Below are 16,370 nucleotides of genomic sequence, written 5' to 3' on the forward strand. Positions count from 1 at the left end.
GGGAAGATCTTCCCCACCCATTAATGGGTCTGCCCATTAAGGGGAGTTTGATTAGGGAATATTTATAGGAAGGCCCACACCTTCTGTTAATTTTCTCATAAGGCACTGGTTCTCATGGGTTGTGATGCTCTCTGGCTCTAAGAAGTGTGTAAAGACTGTGAGGTGTGGTTTTACTTTGGGGCTGAGTTTTTGGAAAAAGGTTTGTGTGCCAGATGAGACTCTGGGAAACCACAAAGCAGCCTCCCAGCTTTGAAAACCCAGATTTTGTTGCTTCCCTCTGTGTATGTATGGTCAGGCAGTTGCATCTGTCTGTTGATGTGTGATGTATATATTGTTTACTGTCAGATAGTTTGGAAATGCTGTCTGTTGATTTAGATTTCCCTGTATTTTCTCTGAAGGTCAGGGTGCTGCCTTTTTCCCCTGAACTAAGGGAATGATACATGTGCTTGATTAAAAGGAGATGGTTAACCCCTTGAAAGTTGCCTTTCCTTTTAGAAAAGCGGATCAAAGAACCTGTGATAGCAGCACCCCCTGTGTACGTCAGGGTGCTTATAGTTCATTCTAGCTCCCTCCTCCCCAGATGCGCATTTAAATTATGCATGTTTTCTGCCTGTTTCCCTTTTGACCTGTAGAGATATTTAAAGGACTCCTAAAATTTCAGCTAAATAGCCTCAGCATTTTACAAATATCTTATTGATCCTGATTATTTGATAGGTTTCTACTAGGGGCAAATGGTGGATGTGCTGAGGCTAAGGCTAGGAACTCCCTGTACTCTTCCCCTGTTTTAATCATTCCCCCTGCCCTCTCCTTGGAATCCATTTCATCAGGAGTCTTTGAGAAAGAAAATTGCTAATTTATGCACCATTTGTTCAACTGGATAATGCATTTGGGGAAGTTAAAGATGCCCCCTGTCCCTTTAATTCAGACAGACCAAGGGCAATATGTGCCATTGACCCTTCAATTGAGAATAGCCACTTCATGTCTAATATTCATGATCGCTCTCCCCCTTGATATTCATGATATTGTCCATTTGCTGCGCTTGAGGGGGCCCTAGAGAGGAATATCACAAATTATACTGCATAAGTAGATCTTGCTAGGATTCCTGGGGCTTCTGGACTCTCTGGGCAAGTGATAGATTAGAGAATATTCGAGCTGCAAAGGACCTTAGAGGCCAGATAATACAGTTCCTTCATATAAAAGAGAATACTTCTGTGTCCCTGAGAAGACAAGTGAATTTCCCAAGATGATACAGCTAGTAAATGGCAGAACTGTGACTGGAGTCTAGATCTCCTGACTCCCTATCTGTTTAGACCATAAGCTTCTGTTCAGAAGAGAATAACACCAAAAATGTATAAATGTAACACATATTGAGGTTGCTAATAGCAGATTGTAATTAGCACAGTCATCCATACAAGATGATGTTAAAGCTAGTTGGACAATGTCTAATAAACATGCAGAGTTGTGATATCAGCTGGGTAATTCCATGCAATGGTTGTTTGCTTCTGGCCAAGGTGCTGATGCTAGTGTCATGCTTGTGATGAACACCCAGGATACTGTTAAAGAGTGATTCCAAGCCTAGACACATTGTTCTCACACCATATGGTTGTATTAAAGTGCAGTTTCCCAGAAAAATATTACTCAGAACCGAAACATAGTCGGCTTGCTATATAGGGCCAAATCAACAAGGTAATCCCGTGTCTCAAAGTGATCTATCCCATGAAGATCACATCCAGGGCATCCAACAAATATAGAATCTTTCTGCCTCGTCTGTTGGGGGTTATTATTGCCCCAAGCAGCTGATTTCAGGACAGGTAAAGATACTCAGAATGCCAGAGACATGGGTATCAGATGATTAAAGTTCCAAAGAGATAATTGGAAATGCATTTTTTCAGACAGTGTTATTGACTGAATGACTATAGTCCCATGGTTAGCACTGTAGGCCCTAAAAAGAAACAGAAGACTTTTGTAAAGGTATTGTCTCTCTCTCCTAGGCATTATTATTTAAAAGACAACAGGTAGTGCCTTTGAGATAAACTCCTGGATAACAGGAAAATTTGCCTAGTTAGGGTCTAGTTCTCAACAGTGTCAATACATCTCAGAACTCTCTCCTACTCAGTCCAGTTCTGTGGTTCTTTCCCACTCCGTACAGATAAACACTACCAGAAAGCCTGTTTCTGATCTTGTGGGAACACATAGACAAGCTTATTCTCATTGGGACAATCCTGAAAGGACAGATTCCCAGGAAAATGTGCAAACTCATACAGTGCATAAAAGGATGGGATGACACAAGCACTGCATGAGAAAAATTCCTTTAGTTGCATTTCATGCTACAGTTTTTCTTGAAGGAAATTGGTTTAATGAGGCTGAGATAACTAATAAGTGTCAGGTCACTAGTATCGGAAGTGTCCCTGTTACTGATTCTTACAGGTCAAGCTAAATTGCTACATCAAAGACAGAAGGGGATGTGAGGTTATGATAATACACCTCAGTATGTTTGTCTTAAATTCTATGGTTCTTCCCCCACACACTTTCACATGTGCATAACTTCCGTATCTTATTTTACTGATAAGAGCCTTATAAAGTGTGACTGTCACCAAGTGCATATAGGACTGTTTACTTCTTATCATATGTCTGCAGAATGATTAAGAACTTGTTATTCTGTTGTTATATGGAGTGTGTCTGGCCTTCTAGCACAGTTTCTGCCCTCAGAAAACTTATAGTCTAGTACTGCAGCAATGGAGGTTTGTGGGCAATTATATTGGTAATAATATGTTAAAAAACACAAAATTCAATTAATAGTTTATTTTGAAGAAATTCTCTTCATCTTTACTTTCCTTTTCTCAGGGAGCTTAAATCAACAGTGATAAGATATGGAAGGCAAGAGAGAGTAAAAAGTTGGAGGTGACTCTAGATTGTGAGCTTTGGTGTCTGGAAGGATGATAATACTGCAGAAAGAAATAGGGTTGTCAGGAAAAAAAGGGTATATTTTTAGGGGAAAGTAATGAGTTCTGTTTTGGACATGTTGAGTTTAAGATGCTTGTAGGACATCCAGGTTAAGATGTCAATCAGGCATTGCTGTTAAAGAAATGGAACTCTGGACAGAGATGGAGGCTGGATTTGGGAGTCATTTGCCTAGAGCTGGCAATTGAACCCTGTGGAGCTGATAAGATCACCAAGAGAATACAGGGAAAGAGAAGATAGAGGATGGCATGCAAAGGACAGTGAAAATGAGTGTTCATAGAGGAAGGGGGAAAACCAATAGTGCAGTGTTGGAGAATTATTTGACAAGAACTTATTAAAGTTCTCACTATGTACCAGGCACCATGATAAGTATTAAAGGTATAAAAGGGGGGAAAAACAGCCTCTGTTCTGAAGGACCTTAGAGTCTAATGAGGTAGATATCATATACTTATGTCAGTATGTTCAAGATAAATACAGAGTCAATAAAATGTGACCTTAGGGTAGAAGGCACAAGTAACTGGGAGGACCAGGAAAGGTTGTGTACACGAAGTGATACTTGAGTTGAATCTTAAGTGTAACAGGAACCCTAAGAGGCAGAAGTTGGGAAAGAGAGCATTTGGGGTGGTAGTGGTGAGGAGGAAAGAGGAAAAAGCTATTGCAGATGCTGAGAGACAGGAGATGGATGACATGTGAGAAACAGGAAGTGTACCAGTATGCCTGGAACATAGAAGGGACTTGGAGTGCAGTAATATGCTAAAAGAAAGGAAAGCTTGGAAAGGAGCCAAGTTGGGAAGAGAAGAGAATGTCCAGGAAGAGAGTCTGGTCAACAGTGTCAAAATTTGCAGAAAAAACCAAGAAAGATGAGGCCTGAGAAAGGATTTGGTAATTAGGAGACCATTGATAACCTTTGTGAAATCAATGCATTTGAGTGATCAATTCAGAAATCAAATTGCAAAGGACTGAGCTGCTTACCACGCATGCATCAGGAAAGGTATCTAGCACAGTGCTGGTTGAAAAGATCTTTAATAAGTAAGTAAAAAGTATGACACAGTGTAACTATTCTGTGTGTGTGTGTGTGTACACGTGTGTAGGGACTGAATGGTATCTGAGACTTTGTTAAGTTCTAAGTCTATGATCCTCTAACATACTGTAAAGTATGTTCACTATGTACTGAATTCTTAGCTCTGGTGAATAACATTCTCTGAAAGATAGTGTACAAGTATGGCATGAAGAAAAGGTGAGCTATGGATCAACATACATTCATTAGAAAAATACCTTGGGTTTGATTTGGCTATAAGCTCAAGGAGTGGGGAAAAGACACAACCTTAGACTGAAATAACTAAACTATTGTGTCAAGATCAACATAGTCTCACTGTAGACTCTAATGACTAGGTCATTTCTGGGGGTATATTATGCAGTCATAGGAACCACATTTTATGGCAGGCAGTCCTGAGTTCAATTGCTGACTCTGCTTATTACAATTGGTGTGTTAATTAAGGTTCTTAAACTCTCTGAGCCTCAATTTCCTAATCTGTAAGATGGAGATGACTTCTTAGATCTTTTCTTGCTCTAAATCTATGGGTCTATGAAGGTATGAGTGAAGTGGGCTTTCAATTCAAAAAGCAATAGACAACCATGATAGAGGCAGAACTATCTACTCCCTCTTACTGCTGTAGCGAAAGTGATTGAAAAGAACATAGATGTACTCACACTGGTGATCTGGGAAAGTCTGGTCATTTTGTAGTGAAGGAGCCTATACTTGTAACAACATCATTGTGATACATTCACAGATGGAATATTGAGACGAGATCAAAGACTGGGGAATTCCTGAACTCAGATTCTCATCTTGCATTCCTTCCTTCCTTCCTTCTTTCCTTCCTTCCTTCCTTCCTTCCTTCCTTCCTTCCTTCCTTCCTTCCTTCCTTCCTTCCTTCCTTCCTTCCTTTTCTCCTCCCTCCCTCCCTTTCTCTCTCTCTCTCTCTCTCTCTCTCTCTCTCTCTTTCTCTCTCCCTTTCTTTCTTTGAAGTCATGCAGAATCCTGGCAGTTCTTCCTAAAGGTTTTACATTTGTTTTGTAATTATAGAAAGGTAAGTACTCTAGGTAGATTTCACCAGTCTTTGTCTGTAGGTTGTGAGAATTAGCTGGGGACCTGACCAGGTCTAGCAGATGACACTAGGAATTAGCCTCTGATGAGATCTGGCCCCAAGATTCTGTTGACTTAGAGCAGGGAGCAATGGTTCATCCCTAACAAATAAATAAGTCTCAGTTCTGGGTCAATCTCAAGGGGAAAAAAGAGGCATTTCTCATTTTTTGATTTGGTGGTTACATCTGAATCAATCACCTGGAATCTCTGGGTGAAACATGCACCTGTTCCTAAAAATGAGGGCTTCAATTTCATCTAATGACTTAGCAGATATTTACAAGCAGCCTAACCCTTTTGGGGTTTCATATTCCCCTATGACTTCCTCAGTTGAATCCTAGATTCCATTATAATTTCCTTCAGAAATTACACACATGTAGTAGTCATCCAATAAATAAAATAAGAGCATCATAAAATGTCAGAGCCAGAAGGTACCATAGAACACGGAGCACAGAATACTAGACTTGGAAGAGACTTTATAATATAGAAGACTGGAGCTAAAAGGAGCGATAATAAGAATTGCTCACATTTTTATGGACTTAAAAGGTTTAAGGTTTTCAAAGTGCTTTATATACATTATGCCATCCATTTCTCCCAAGAACCTCATGAGGTAACTCTTACAGATATCATTATCCTCATTCTATAGATGAAAGAACAGAAACTCAGGTTAACCTATGGGTAAGCAGCTAGTTTTAGAGAGAGGATTTAAACTCAAATCTTTACTGACTCCAAGACCAATAGTCTTTCCACTATGCCACCCCACCTTTCCAAAGGGCATGTAATACCACTACATAGAAATTGAAATATTAGAGTTGGAAGGGATCAAAAATATCCAGACAATACCTTTATTCTTACAGATGAAGAAACTGAAACCTACAAGGAGTGACATTGTAAAAACCCATAAACCAACTAATTAAAAACAAACAAACAGCCCCCCCACCAGAAAATACAAGAATAAAGGAATCTTTCCTTAATATGGTAAATAGTACACATCTAAATCCAAGTCAATATTGTAAATAATGGTGGTAAATTAGAGTCTTTTACAATACGATCTGAGGTAAAGCAAAGATGTCCACTGCCACTATTATTGGATATAGTGCTAGAAATTCTATCTGTGGCAATAAGAGAAGAAAAAGAAATTGAATGAATAAGCATAGACAAACAAGACACAAAGTTATTGCTTTTTTGCAGATGATATGGTGACACATTTAGAAAACCCTAGAAAGTCAAAGAATTTTTTAGAAATAAATTAGAAAATGTTGTCACTTATGTGAATTAATATCAAGTTTACTTTATATTGAATCCACATGAATCAGTATTTATGCATATTATCAATAACACTCAGTGGAAAAACATAGAAAGAAATTTGATTTAAAACAACTATAGGATTTATTAATATTTGGGGATATTCTAAGATACTCACAAGAACTATAGGAATAATATAAAATAGTTTAGAAGAATAAGTACAGACAAAAATCATTGGTAAAGTATTACTTGCTCATAAGTAGGCCAAACCAATACAATAAAAATGAAATTAATTAATTTACTTATTAATTTACTTATTCATTGTCATGCCAATAAAACAGTATTTTATAGAATTAAAAAATAATCATGAAATTAATCGAGAACAACAAAAGGTCAAGCATCTTGAGGGAAATCATTATTAAGTAGTGTGAAGGAAGTCTAATTTTACCATATCTCAAACTACAAACCAATATCCATCAAAGCAGTTTGGTATTGGTTAAAAAAATCGAGAGGTCTATCAGAGCAACAGATTAAGTGCACAACATAGTGAAGCAGATGACCCAGAAATCTAGTATTTGGTAAACCCAAAAGACTCTAGTTGTTGGTATCAGGACTCACTATTAGGCAAAATCAATGGGGAAAACTGGGAACAGTCTGGCGGAAATTAGATTTAGGTCAACACCTCACACCATGCACCAAGATAAACTCCAAATGAATATATGACCTAAGAAGTAAAAGGTGACCTCATAAACTGTTTAGGGGAACAAGGATGAAATTACCTTTCAGATTTATGTACAGGACAAAATGACCAAACATGGACTGTAAAGGAGCAAAGATAAGATAAACAATTCTGATGCATAAAATTTAAAAGATTTTGTACAAACAAATCCAATAACCTTAGCAGGGAGTTAAATGGTGGAAATATTTGCAACAAATTTCTCTGGTTAGGGTTTTATTTCTAAGATATATAAGGAACTGATTCAAATTTATAAGAATGACAGTTTTTCATCAATTGATAAATGGTCAAAGCATATGAAAAGACAGTTTTCAATGGATGAAATCTGTGATGGCTTTGGCCATGTGAACGAACTCTCCAAATCAATAATAGAAAAGTGCAAATTAAACAACTCTGAGATTTCACCTTATGCCCACCAGATAGCAAAGTTACCAAAAAAAGGGAAAATGACATGTTGGAAGGGTTGCAGGTAAACAGGCACACTGTTGTACATTGGTGGAACTGTAAATTGGTCAGATGTTCTGGAAAGCAATTTGGAACTATGCCCCCAAATTACTAAACTGTGTATATCTTTTGACCTGGTAATAACATCATTAGGTCTATACCTCAGAGAGCTCAACAAAGAACAAAAGCTCCGATGTGCACAAGAAATATTTTTAGGAGCTCCTTTCATGGTGGCAAATAATTGGAAAATAACTAATTTCCCGTTTATTGAGGAGTGGATGAGGCAATTATAGTGGATCTATGGAAAGAGAACGTGTTTCAGAGAAAACTTAGAGAAATTGTGCAAACTGTTGTAGGATGAAGTCAGCAGAGTTAGAAAACTATTATTTAGTACATAATATCAACATTCCAAAGAAGAGCCATTAAGAACTCTGAGTAATGCAATGATCAACCATAATTACAGAAGACCAGTAGGAAAAATGCTACCTACCTCCTGACATAGACATGATAGACTAATATATAGAATAAAATTTACATTTGTGTACATGATCAAATGGGAATTTGTTTGTCTTGACTATGCTTCTGTGTTATACAGGTTTGGTTTGATTTGTTTTTTTGGGGGGGAGAAGGGGAAGTGTTTGATAATTTAAATTTTTTTAATTTAAAAATGGAGAAGTGACTTGCTGACTGTTATGCAGTATGTGATAGCACCAAGACTATAATCTCTTAATTCATTAGTTCGTTGGTTGGTTCATCCTATAGCAATCTCAGCGTTAATATGGATTCATGACACTTAGCTACTACTGACAGGTACCAAGGACTGCTCTCACACAAGTTTTAAAGTCAGTCTTGATTTTAAGGTATCATAAAACTTGCCCCTTACTTTTCTTTTTAAATGGAAACAGGAGACTGTAATTCTCTAACGTGTTTATTATGCAGTATTGTATAATATGATTACCATTACCAGTGTCTCCTCCCTCTACTGAACTGATAACAACATGAATAGTAAAAATATTCCCATATGTGGGTATAGAACTTTGTAGGTTTAATAGTCCATTCACAAACATGTGCTTATCAGAACAGTCCTCCTAAGGAATCAGGGAAAGCATTATTATCTCTGTTTTACAAATGAGGAAAGCAAAGTTCACATAGAACAGAAAGGACAGAGTTGAAACTAGAATTCATTTCTTCATCGGTCTGGTCTCATTCATTTTCTTTTTTACCAAACTGGCCTAAATCCAAAGATTTAGAATGATTACTGCGATCTTTCTTTGAATCCCTAGGCTGAAGTAAACTCAGTTTATTCAACTGAACCAAAAAAAATTTTTTTCTTGTTTTGCTTTAACCTCTTAGTGAACTTGTTGGAACTTAAACTACTTCTATTTTCTAAAAACCCTTAAGCTGGGAAACAAGTCAGTGTATCAGTTTTCTGAATGGAATCTTATCTTAATGGTAACTCATCCATTTTGAACCTTTGCATTAAACTAGAATCATAGGCTCTTAGAATTAGAAAGGAAAGGTCCAAGTCTTTATCTAATCTAATGTCCTTTCCTTAGTAGGAGCTAGAAGACTCAAATGCTAGTCTTAGCTTTACTAACAATAAATTAATAACAGGGTTATCTGTCACTTTCAAGTTTACAAAGAGCTTTCCTCACATTCATCATGTGAGGTAGTTAGTGCAAAGATTCTTTACCATTGCACAGATAGGGGAACTGGAGACATTCAGCGAGATGAAATGAGTTGTCTATAATCCCATGGCTATTAAGTTTAAAAGCCTGGATTTTAATCCAGATCTCTTGACTCCAAGTTCAGAATTCATTAGATTGCTCTGGATTATAGGATCAGAGTATTTTTGTAGTATTTTAGATATAAAAGAATTATAAAGGACAACTAGACTCATTCCCTCATTTTAAAGATGAAAAATTAGTGGCCCAAAGATGTTGTTACTTGCCCAAGGGCACACAGGGAGTCAGTGCTAAAGAGAAGATTTGAGCTAAGATCTTCAACATTCATATTTAACGCTCTTTACATTATGTTCTGCTGCCCAGCAAGTGCTTTGTTGACCCTTTGACAAAATACCGATAATGTTCCGCATCTTTTCTCATTTTCATTATGTGAAATTTTCTTAAAAATAGAAATGAGTGAAAACAAGCAGTTTAATGGATATGCAATTAGTCTGAATCATTTGGAGGGAAGCCATCTCTTCAATTCATGGTTTCCTGATTTGGGTTGGTACGGTTGCTTTGATCAGAAAGTTTCATGTTACAGAATTATTACACCCTCTCAAAGAAAGTCTAGCTACATGTTAATTTATCCGCTAGGCAAATTTCTTTTGCCTAATAAAAGTGCTTACTTAGGAAGCTTCATACCCAGTAGCAATTAATTATTGACAGAGCATGCGAATTAGAGATAAAAGAAAAGTCGTTCTTTCCTCACTCACCAGATAGTAAATAAATTTAATTATGGTAGGAGAAGCTAGGGGATCTTCTTTCGTATTAAGTTTTATTAGTTGAGACATTTAAAAGCATGTCATCATAACAAAAAGGTCTTGTGTAATCCTAAATGGACCACTTTGGTGCAGGGCTCAGAAGTGCATAGACTTAATTGAGCAAATGGTAGCAGATGGCCTGCTGTACAGACAGGTATTGTACAGGTTTATTGTCAATTAACTTTTGTCTACATATGCCTATGGCAAATTGACTGTATAATATGTTACTGAGCCCAGCTTTAACACCTGATAGACTTGCCATGCTCTGATTAGGGGGATAAATGATGCTAAAACCCGTTTGATTTCTTGAAGCTCTTACCAAAGAGAGTTTAATTTTTTTTTAAGTAAACACTAGAACAAACAATAGTCTTTACAAGTCAGGAGATCTAGGTTTTAATTCCAGCTCTGCCACTGGTTTGCTGTGTAAACTGTAAGGAAGTCATTTCACCTTTAGTGGCCTCTGTCAAGTGGTGATGTTAGAGTAAGTGTTCTTTAAGGATCTTTCCAGCAATCATATCCTATGGTCTAACGTTATGTTTCACTTACAACTCTACAATTCCATAATCTAAGGTTCCTTCCAGCTCCAACATTCAATATCCTGGCATTTTATGTTCCAAAGTTCTTTCAAACTCTGACATTTTTCTTCTAATTTTCCTGCCAGCTCCAACATCCCCTTTCCTCTATTTTAAGGTCCCTCATAGCTCTGAAATCCAACAGATGAGAGATAGATGGGTAGGTAGATGGATAGATAGAGTGAGCATTTATTATATACTTAATATATATTTGGCACTGTGCTAGGCACTAGGGATACATGTAAGCAAATGAGTCCCTGTCCTCAAACTTACATTCTAATGAAGGCAAATGACATACAAAGGGAAGTTGGAAAGGAACAACGGTTGCTACCAGCAAGGAGGTATGGTCTAGAGCTTGGTTAGTAAAGTGGAGCCCTGGTTCTGGGCAAGAGAAATGGAAAGTTCACCAATCAGAGCTCAGGGAGGTTCCAGAGTCAGGTTCCAAAGTTCCCATGGGGAGGAGGTGAGGATGATGGCTAAAATAGAGGTGGCATCATTTGAGTCTGGCGCCCAAGAAGTTCTGTGTCAGATGGCTTTGCCATTCTCCGTTTTAAAATCCACTCTAATTTAAAAATTCTAGAATTCTATGATGGATCAGTTTCTTTTGCTCTCTGCAATTCCTTCATCTCAAGTATTATTTGCTGGATAAGGGGGGAAAATGGAAATTTTGAAGTGGGAATAACAAATCTCTCCCCTTTTTTATTCCAGAAATGTAATGCCCAAGACCCTGGAGGGGCAGATAACTATGGAGAAAACTCCAAGTTACTTTGTAACCAATGAAGCTCCCAAACGAATCCACTCCATGGCTAAGGATACCAAGCTGATCGTGGTTGTGAGGAACCCTGTGACTCGGGCAATCTCTGATTACACACAGACCCTCTCCAAGAAACCAGAGATCCCGACCTTTGAAGTGCTAGCCTTCAAAAACCGGACCCTGGGGCTGATTGATGCCTCCTGGAGTGCCATCCGCATTGGGATTTATGCCCTGCACTTGGAAAACTGGCTTCAGTATTTCCCCCTGTCTCAGATCCTGTTTGTCAGTGGTGAGAGGCTTATTGTGGACCCCGCCGGGGAGATGGCCAAAGTGCAGGATTTCCTAGGTCTCAAACGAGTCGTGACTGAGAAACATTTCTACTTCAACAAAACCAAGGGGTTCCCTTGTTTGAAGAAGCCAGAGGACAGCAGCGCCCCAAGGTGCTTGGGCAAAAGCAAGGGGCGGACTCACCCCAGGATTGATCCAGATGTGATTCACAGACTGCGGAAATTTTACAGACCCTTCAATGTTATGTTTTACCAAATGACAGGTCAAGATTTCCAGTGGGAACAGGAGGATAGTGACAAATGAGACTAGAAATTCTGGGGAAAGCAATCTGATAGTTTGAGGTGAATCACTGTCTGAGATGTGAAAATCCCCAGAGGGCTCATGGTCACAGCCTGGGAGCCAGGCAGCGCTCAGCTCCTGGTCAGGTTGCAGAGTTCCCGCCCCTGCAGAGCTGAAACCTTACTGTCCAAGCAGCTAAGAGATCTTCTTTTGGGGTCTCTCTCTCTCCCTTCAGTTCTCCCTCAAATCTGGTGTGTTCATTATCTAGTTAGAAGAGCTTAGTGAAGGAGTAAGTGGGAGATTGCTTTCAGCACAGCCCCCAAAGGCAAATGTCTGCCTTAGAGCTGCACAGGATTAACCTGACTCCAGCCAAGATCCAACACTTTGGTCTTAGCTAGTAAATGTCTCTGGACAGTACAGCATGAGGGCAATCAAGAAGAAAATGAAGATCCCTCCCCACCACACACACACGCACACATACACACACACACACACTCTTAGCAAAAATCATGGTTAAACAAGGGAGGAATTTAGCTTGAAGAACCCCACCCTCCCCCTTGCCAAGGTGTCTGATTCATCCTATGCTTGACAGCTCCTTATCCTTCAAATGACCTCATTTTCTTATTCCTTGCACAGGCATATTTAGCCCTCCAACTAGGAGTCCCCTGAGATTCCAAGTGGCCATTTATAGGGAGGGATAAAGGAGGGATCCTACCTGTCTGTGCAAAGACCAAATGGCCCTGGGGAACTCTGACCCTGAGACTGAGGAGGTGAGTCTAGATGCCAGGGATCTTCAGTTTTCCACTGAAAATCCTCCCATGTATCCCCTTCATCTTTGATGTTGGGACAAAAGAGATTTGTCTCTCACTCAGGCTGCTCCTCAGGGCCATCTCCTCTCCACCTATTGTAGAGAGCATGAATTGCTTCTAGGGAGTTTTCAGGGTGATGGACCTCCTCCTCCAGTGGGATAGGGAGGTTAGCTTAGCATTCCCTCTCATTTTAGAAGCAGGGGCCTCCCCCCGAGCAAACTTGATTGCATTATTCCACTGGCAAGCAGGAGAGTGTCCTCTCAGTTCTTGCAAGATTCCTGAAGTGGCTGCAAAACTAAGACTGTCCAACCCTCTTTTGATTGGGGATGAGGAAAAAAGCCCATTTCCCCAGGAAGATAAAGTGTTCTATGCTGCTTCTGGATAGGATTCTCCAAATCTCTTGCTATGTCTGTTGCTCAGGGCCAGGCAGCTATAGCCTGTAACCCACAAGGCATGCCCCTCTGCTTCCCCCCTCCCCTCTTCCCCAAGGGCCTGGGACATGGAACACATTCATTTTCTGGAACTGGCGCTGTTCATATAGGCTATAAGTAGGCCCCTGGAAACTTCCAGGCCTCAAAGCTACTGGAATTGAGGCAAACGGTACCACGTAGCTTGGGGACAGGGAGAAGCCAGTTCTAGCTAGGCCTCTCAGTCTGTCTTGCTGCAACCAGCTGGCTGTAGTCCGAGGCAAAAGAGCTAACTTCATTTGTCAGACTTGGAGGGGTGGCCCGAAATAGGAAAGTGCACATCAGGTGTGGCTGAATAAAATGTCCGTTCCCATTAGCTTGATTCAATTAAAACACAGCGTTTGACACAAAGCACTTTTCCACAGACCGACAAAACCAGAAATCATTCTGGTAAAACTGAAAATATGTAGTGGGGATGAGTTTAATTTTTCTCAGATGTTATTAAAATGTCATTTCTCCCGCTAAATGAAAACTGTGTTGTTATAAAAATGGAATGCAACCTGATTAATGGGTTCTGATAGCATTTCTTTTAGTCTCCCTAGTTTCCAGTAACCATGCACCCACCCTCCAAGGGCATGGATAGTTCCAGCTGCATTCTCTTTTGGAGCCTGACACCTGCTTCACCTGATGGATCTGGATACGGCAGAAGCAAGGAGGCTCTTGGGAATGATTTACAGAGCTGTGCTCAGGGGGAGGATAGAGCCTGAGGCCATGGTTTTCTCTGTCCCAGGCAGTTCTGACAAAGAATGGACTTGTGCCTAATTCAGTATATCCAACTCTAACAGAGCCTTATAAATGAGAATTATTTTTTCAGACGAGAAAGTTCCTATACTGCTGAAGGCAATAGAGACACCTTTATTACCAAAAAGAAGATATAGATATGATATAGAAAAAAATATATGTAGTATGTGAATATTTGAAAGAAAAAAAAAACCTTAAACGTAACAGGGTCAAGACGTTTGCACTAAAAACGCTCCTATGGCCCATTATAAAAAAGATTATGTCTCCTCTTTCCCACTCACTACCCACTTTCTGCTCTTGTGATGAAATAGACCCAAAGGAAGACAGCTTCTGAGATTTGGGGTGTGGTTAAGGAGCTAATGGCAATCTAGCCTAGGTTAGCCTACCCTAGAGGCAGAATTGGGTTTTCAATAGTCTTTGACACTTGACCAGATAGTAAATGGGAAACTGGAGGTTCCATAGGTAACAGGTACCTGAGAGCATGTGTTTATACAAGATCCCAGCTGCCTTTTTCTCCCCTTCTTGGAGGATCCCCTAGTCGGAGCCTATAGTGTAGAACTTTTGAGTTGGAAGGCCTCTAAGAGGTCATCTGCTTTTTCCTCATACCCAAGGAAGGAATACTCTCTATAACATCTTAAACAAGACCCTTCCTTTCTATGGGCCTAGGTTTTCTCCTTTGTCAAATGTGAATTTGGATTAGATCATTTCTTAAATCCTTTGTATTCTGAAATCCTATGATGTACCCCATTTTAGTGGTAGGGTCGACTCAGTATCCTCACCACATCTCTCTCCTGCCTACATGTCTGTCATACCTAGAAAAGCATTGTTTTACAAGACAAGGAAAAATAATGCATTTACAATCAGGTTTGGATGTTTTCCAGAGGAGAGAACTCAGATGGTTTATTGAGACCATTACTTCCCTTGCTTCCTCAGCCTTCCTTCAATCTTGATTTCTACAGAACAGGTTTTAGAAGAAAGTCCATGCTGGGCCATGTATGATAAGGCTGGGATATTAGATTTGACTCCCAGGGATTAAAAACATGGCCCAGGGTGCTTGTAACTTCTATTGCTTCTTCCTTCCTATCCCTCCAAGGATTTCTTCTCTGTTTAGGTTATATCCCTGTGGTCCACAGAGAAGTAAAGTGCTTAGTGACTCAATAGGACCTTTCCCAGAGTTTTACTGAGGTGAAAAAAATACCCCATTTTTTTTTCTGTATGTTGAACAGAAAGGGATTTAAAAAGACCACATCAGGTCCCCTGATCAATGACTCACCATCTCCTCTTTAGTGACAGGCGAGGTTCAAGGATATAGTTATCCTTACCAAATGTCTTGCCCTTGAAAATAGCCCTGGAAAGGGTCACTCTCATCTCCAGAGAGGCAGAAGAATAGGGAACCATTCTTCAGAAGTGTCACATAGGGAGGGAGAGGGAGATTTATTAATTTTTAAAGCATCTATTCGGAGACATTTTTGAAAGATCCAGATTCAAAAGGAAATACAAAATTTTCTACCGTGAAGTCCTGCTTTCCACATGTTGACTTTGTTTTCATCTTCTGTGGCCCCTGAAGGGATCCGCTGAACCCAAATTGCCTTTTTTTTTTTTTTTAAATGGGACACTTGACAAAAGGAATTATTTCCTAGTTAGGTGGGTGTAGCTTACCTGCGGAAGGAGAGTTGGGTTAATAACTTTTTTTCTTTCCTATTTAAATGTCAGCATTGCAACCCACAAGAGATTGAATTTTGTATTTGATTTCAATTAGCAAAGCATAAATTATGTTTAATTTTCTACAAGCTGCGTGGATGATTCACTGTTCTGGAAAGGCTGCTGCTGGGTGGTTTAGGGCTGGGAAATGGAGAATTTAACCTTTCACACTATGCTTGCTGCTGACAGCTCTGCCTAACTGGCCTCTTTCTTTGTGTATTGTTAAGTACCAGAAGGAGATGACCATCTCAAACTTTAAAACTGAACCAGCCAGCTCTAACTAATAAAACATTGTGGCAGCCACATCTCTGGGCTCCATTGATCATTGGCCTCTGCTTATGAACCATGCCTAAAATACAAGCAAACAATCAATAAACCAATCAGCAAACATTGATTAAATGCCTATTATATGTCAGGCACTGTGCTAGGTACCAGTTATGAAAAGACAAAAATGAGATAGTTCCTTCCCTCAAAGAGTTTATATTCTTGGTGAAGACCCGGACAATCAGACTCTATCCCATGACTTCTTAACCTTTTTTTCTGTTTAATCTTGGACCCCTTTGGCTGTCTGTCAAAACCCATGGATCCCTTCACAGAATATTCTTAAATTCATTCAGTGAAATACATAGAATCACACAGGAAACCAATTTTATTGAAATAAAAATGCATTTTTCCCCATCAAAGACTGCTTGAAATCTATCATAAGATCCTAGGTTAAGACTTTCTTCATAAAGTCCAACACTCT

At 39.5% G+C, this 16,370-nt stretch overlaps 1 protein-coding gene across 1 annotated transcript in view; it reads left to right on the plus strand.

Annotated features, from left to right (window-relative positions):
- The window catches only part of HS3ST4 (heparan sulfate-glucosamine 3-sulfotransferase 4), a 456,023-nt gene extending 440,004 nt beyond the window's left edge, over nt 1-16,019 (plus strand). Inside the window, exon 2 of the mRNA XM_072597846.1 lies at nt 11,295-16,019. Coding sequence (XP_072453947.1) covers nt 11,295-11,931 — 637 coding nt within the window. The 3' untranslated portion in view covers nt 11,932-16,019. The remainder of the gene's footprint in view (nt 1-11,294) is intronic.
- Nucleotides 16,020-16,370: the final 351 nt, after the last annotated feature.

Source organism: Notamacropus eugenii, chromosome 1 (assembly GCF_028372415.1).
Source record: "Notamacropus eugenii isolate mMacEug1 chromosome 1, mMacEug1.pri_v2, whole genome shotgun sequence".
Taxonomy (NCBI): Eukaryota; Metazoa; Chordata; class Mammalia; order Diprotodontia; family Macropodidae; genus Notamacropus; species Notamacropus eugenii.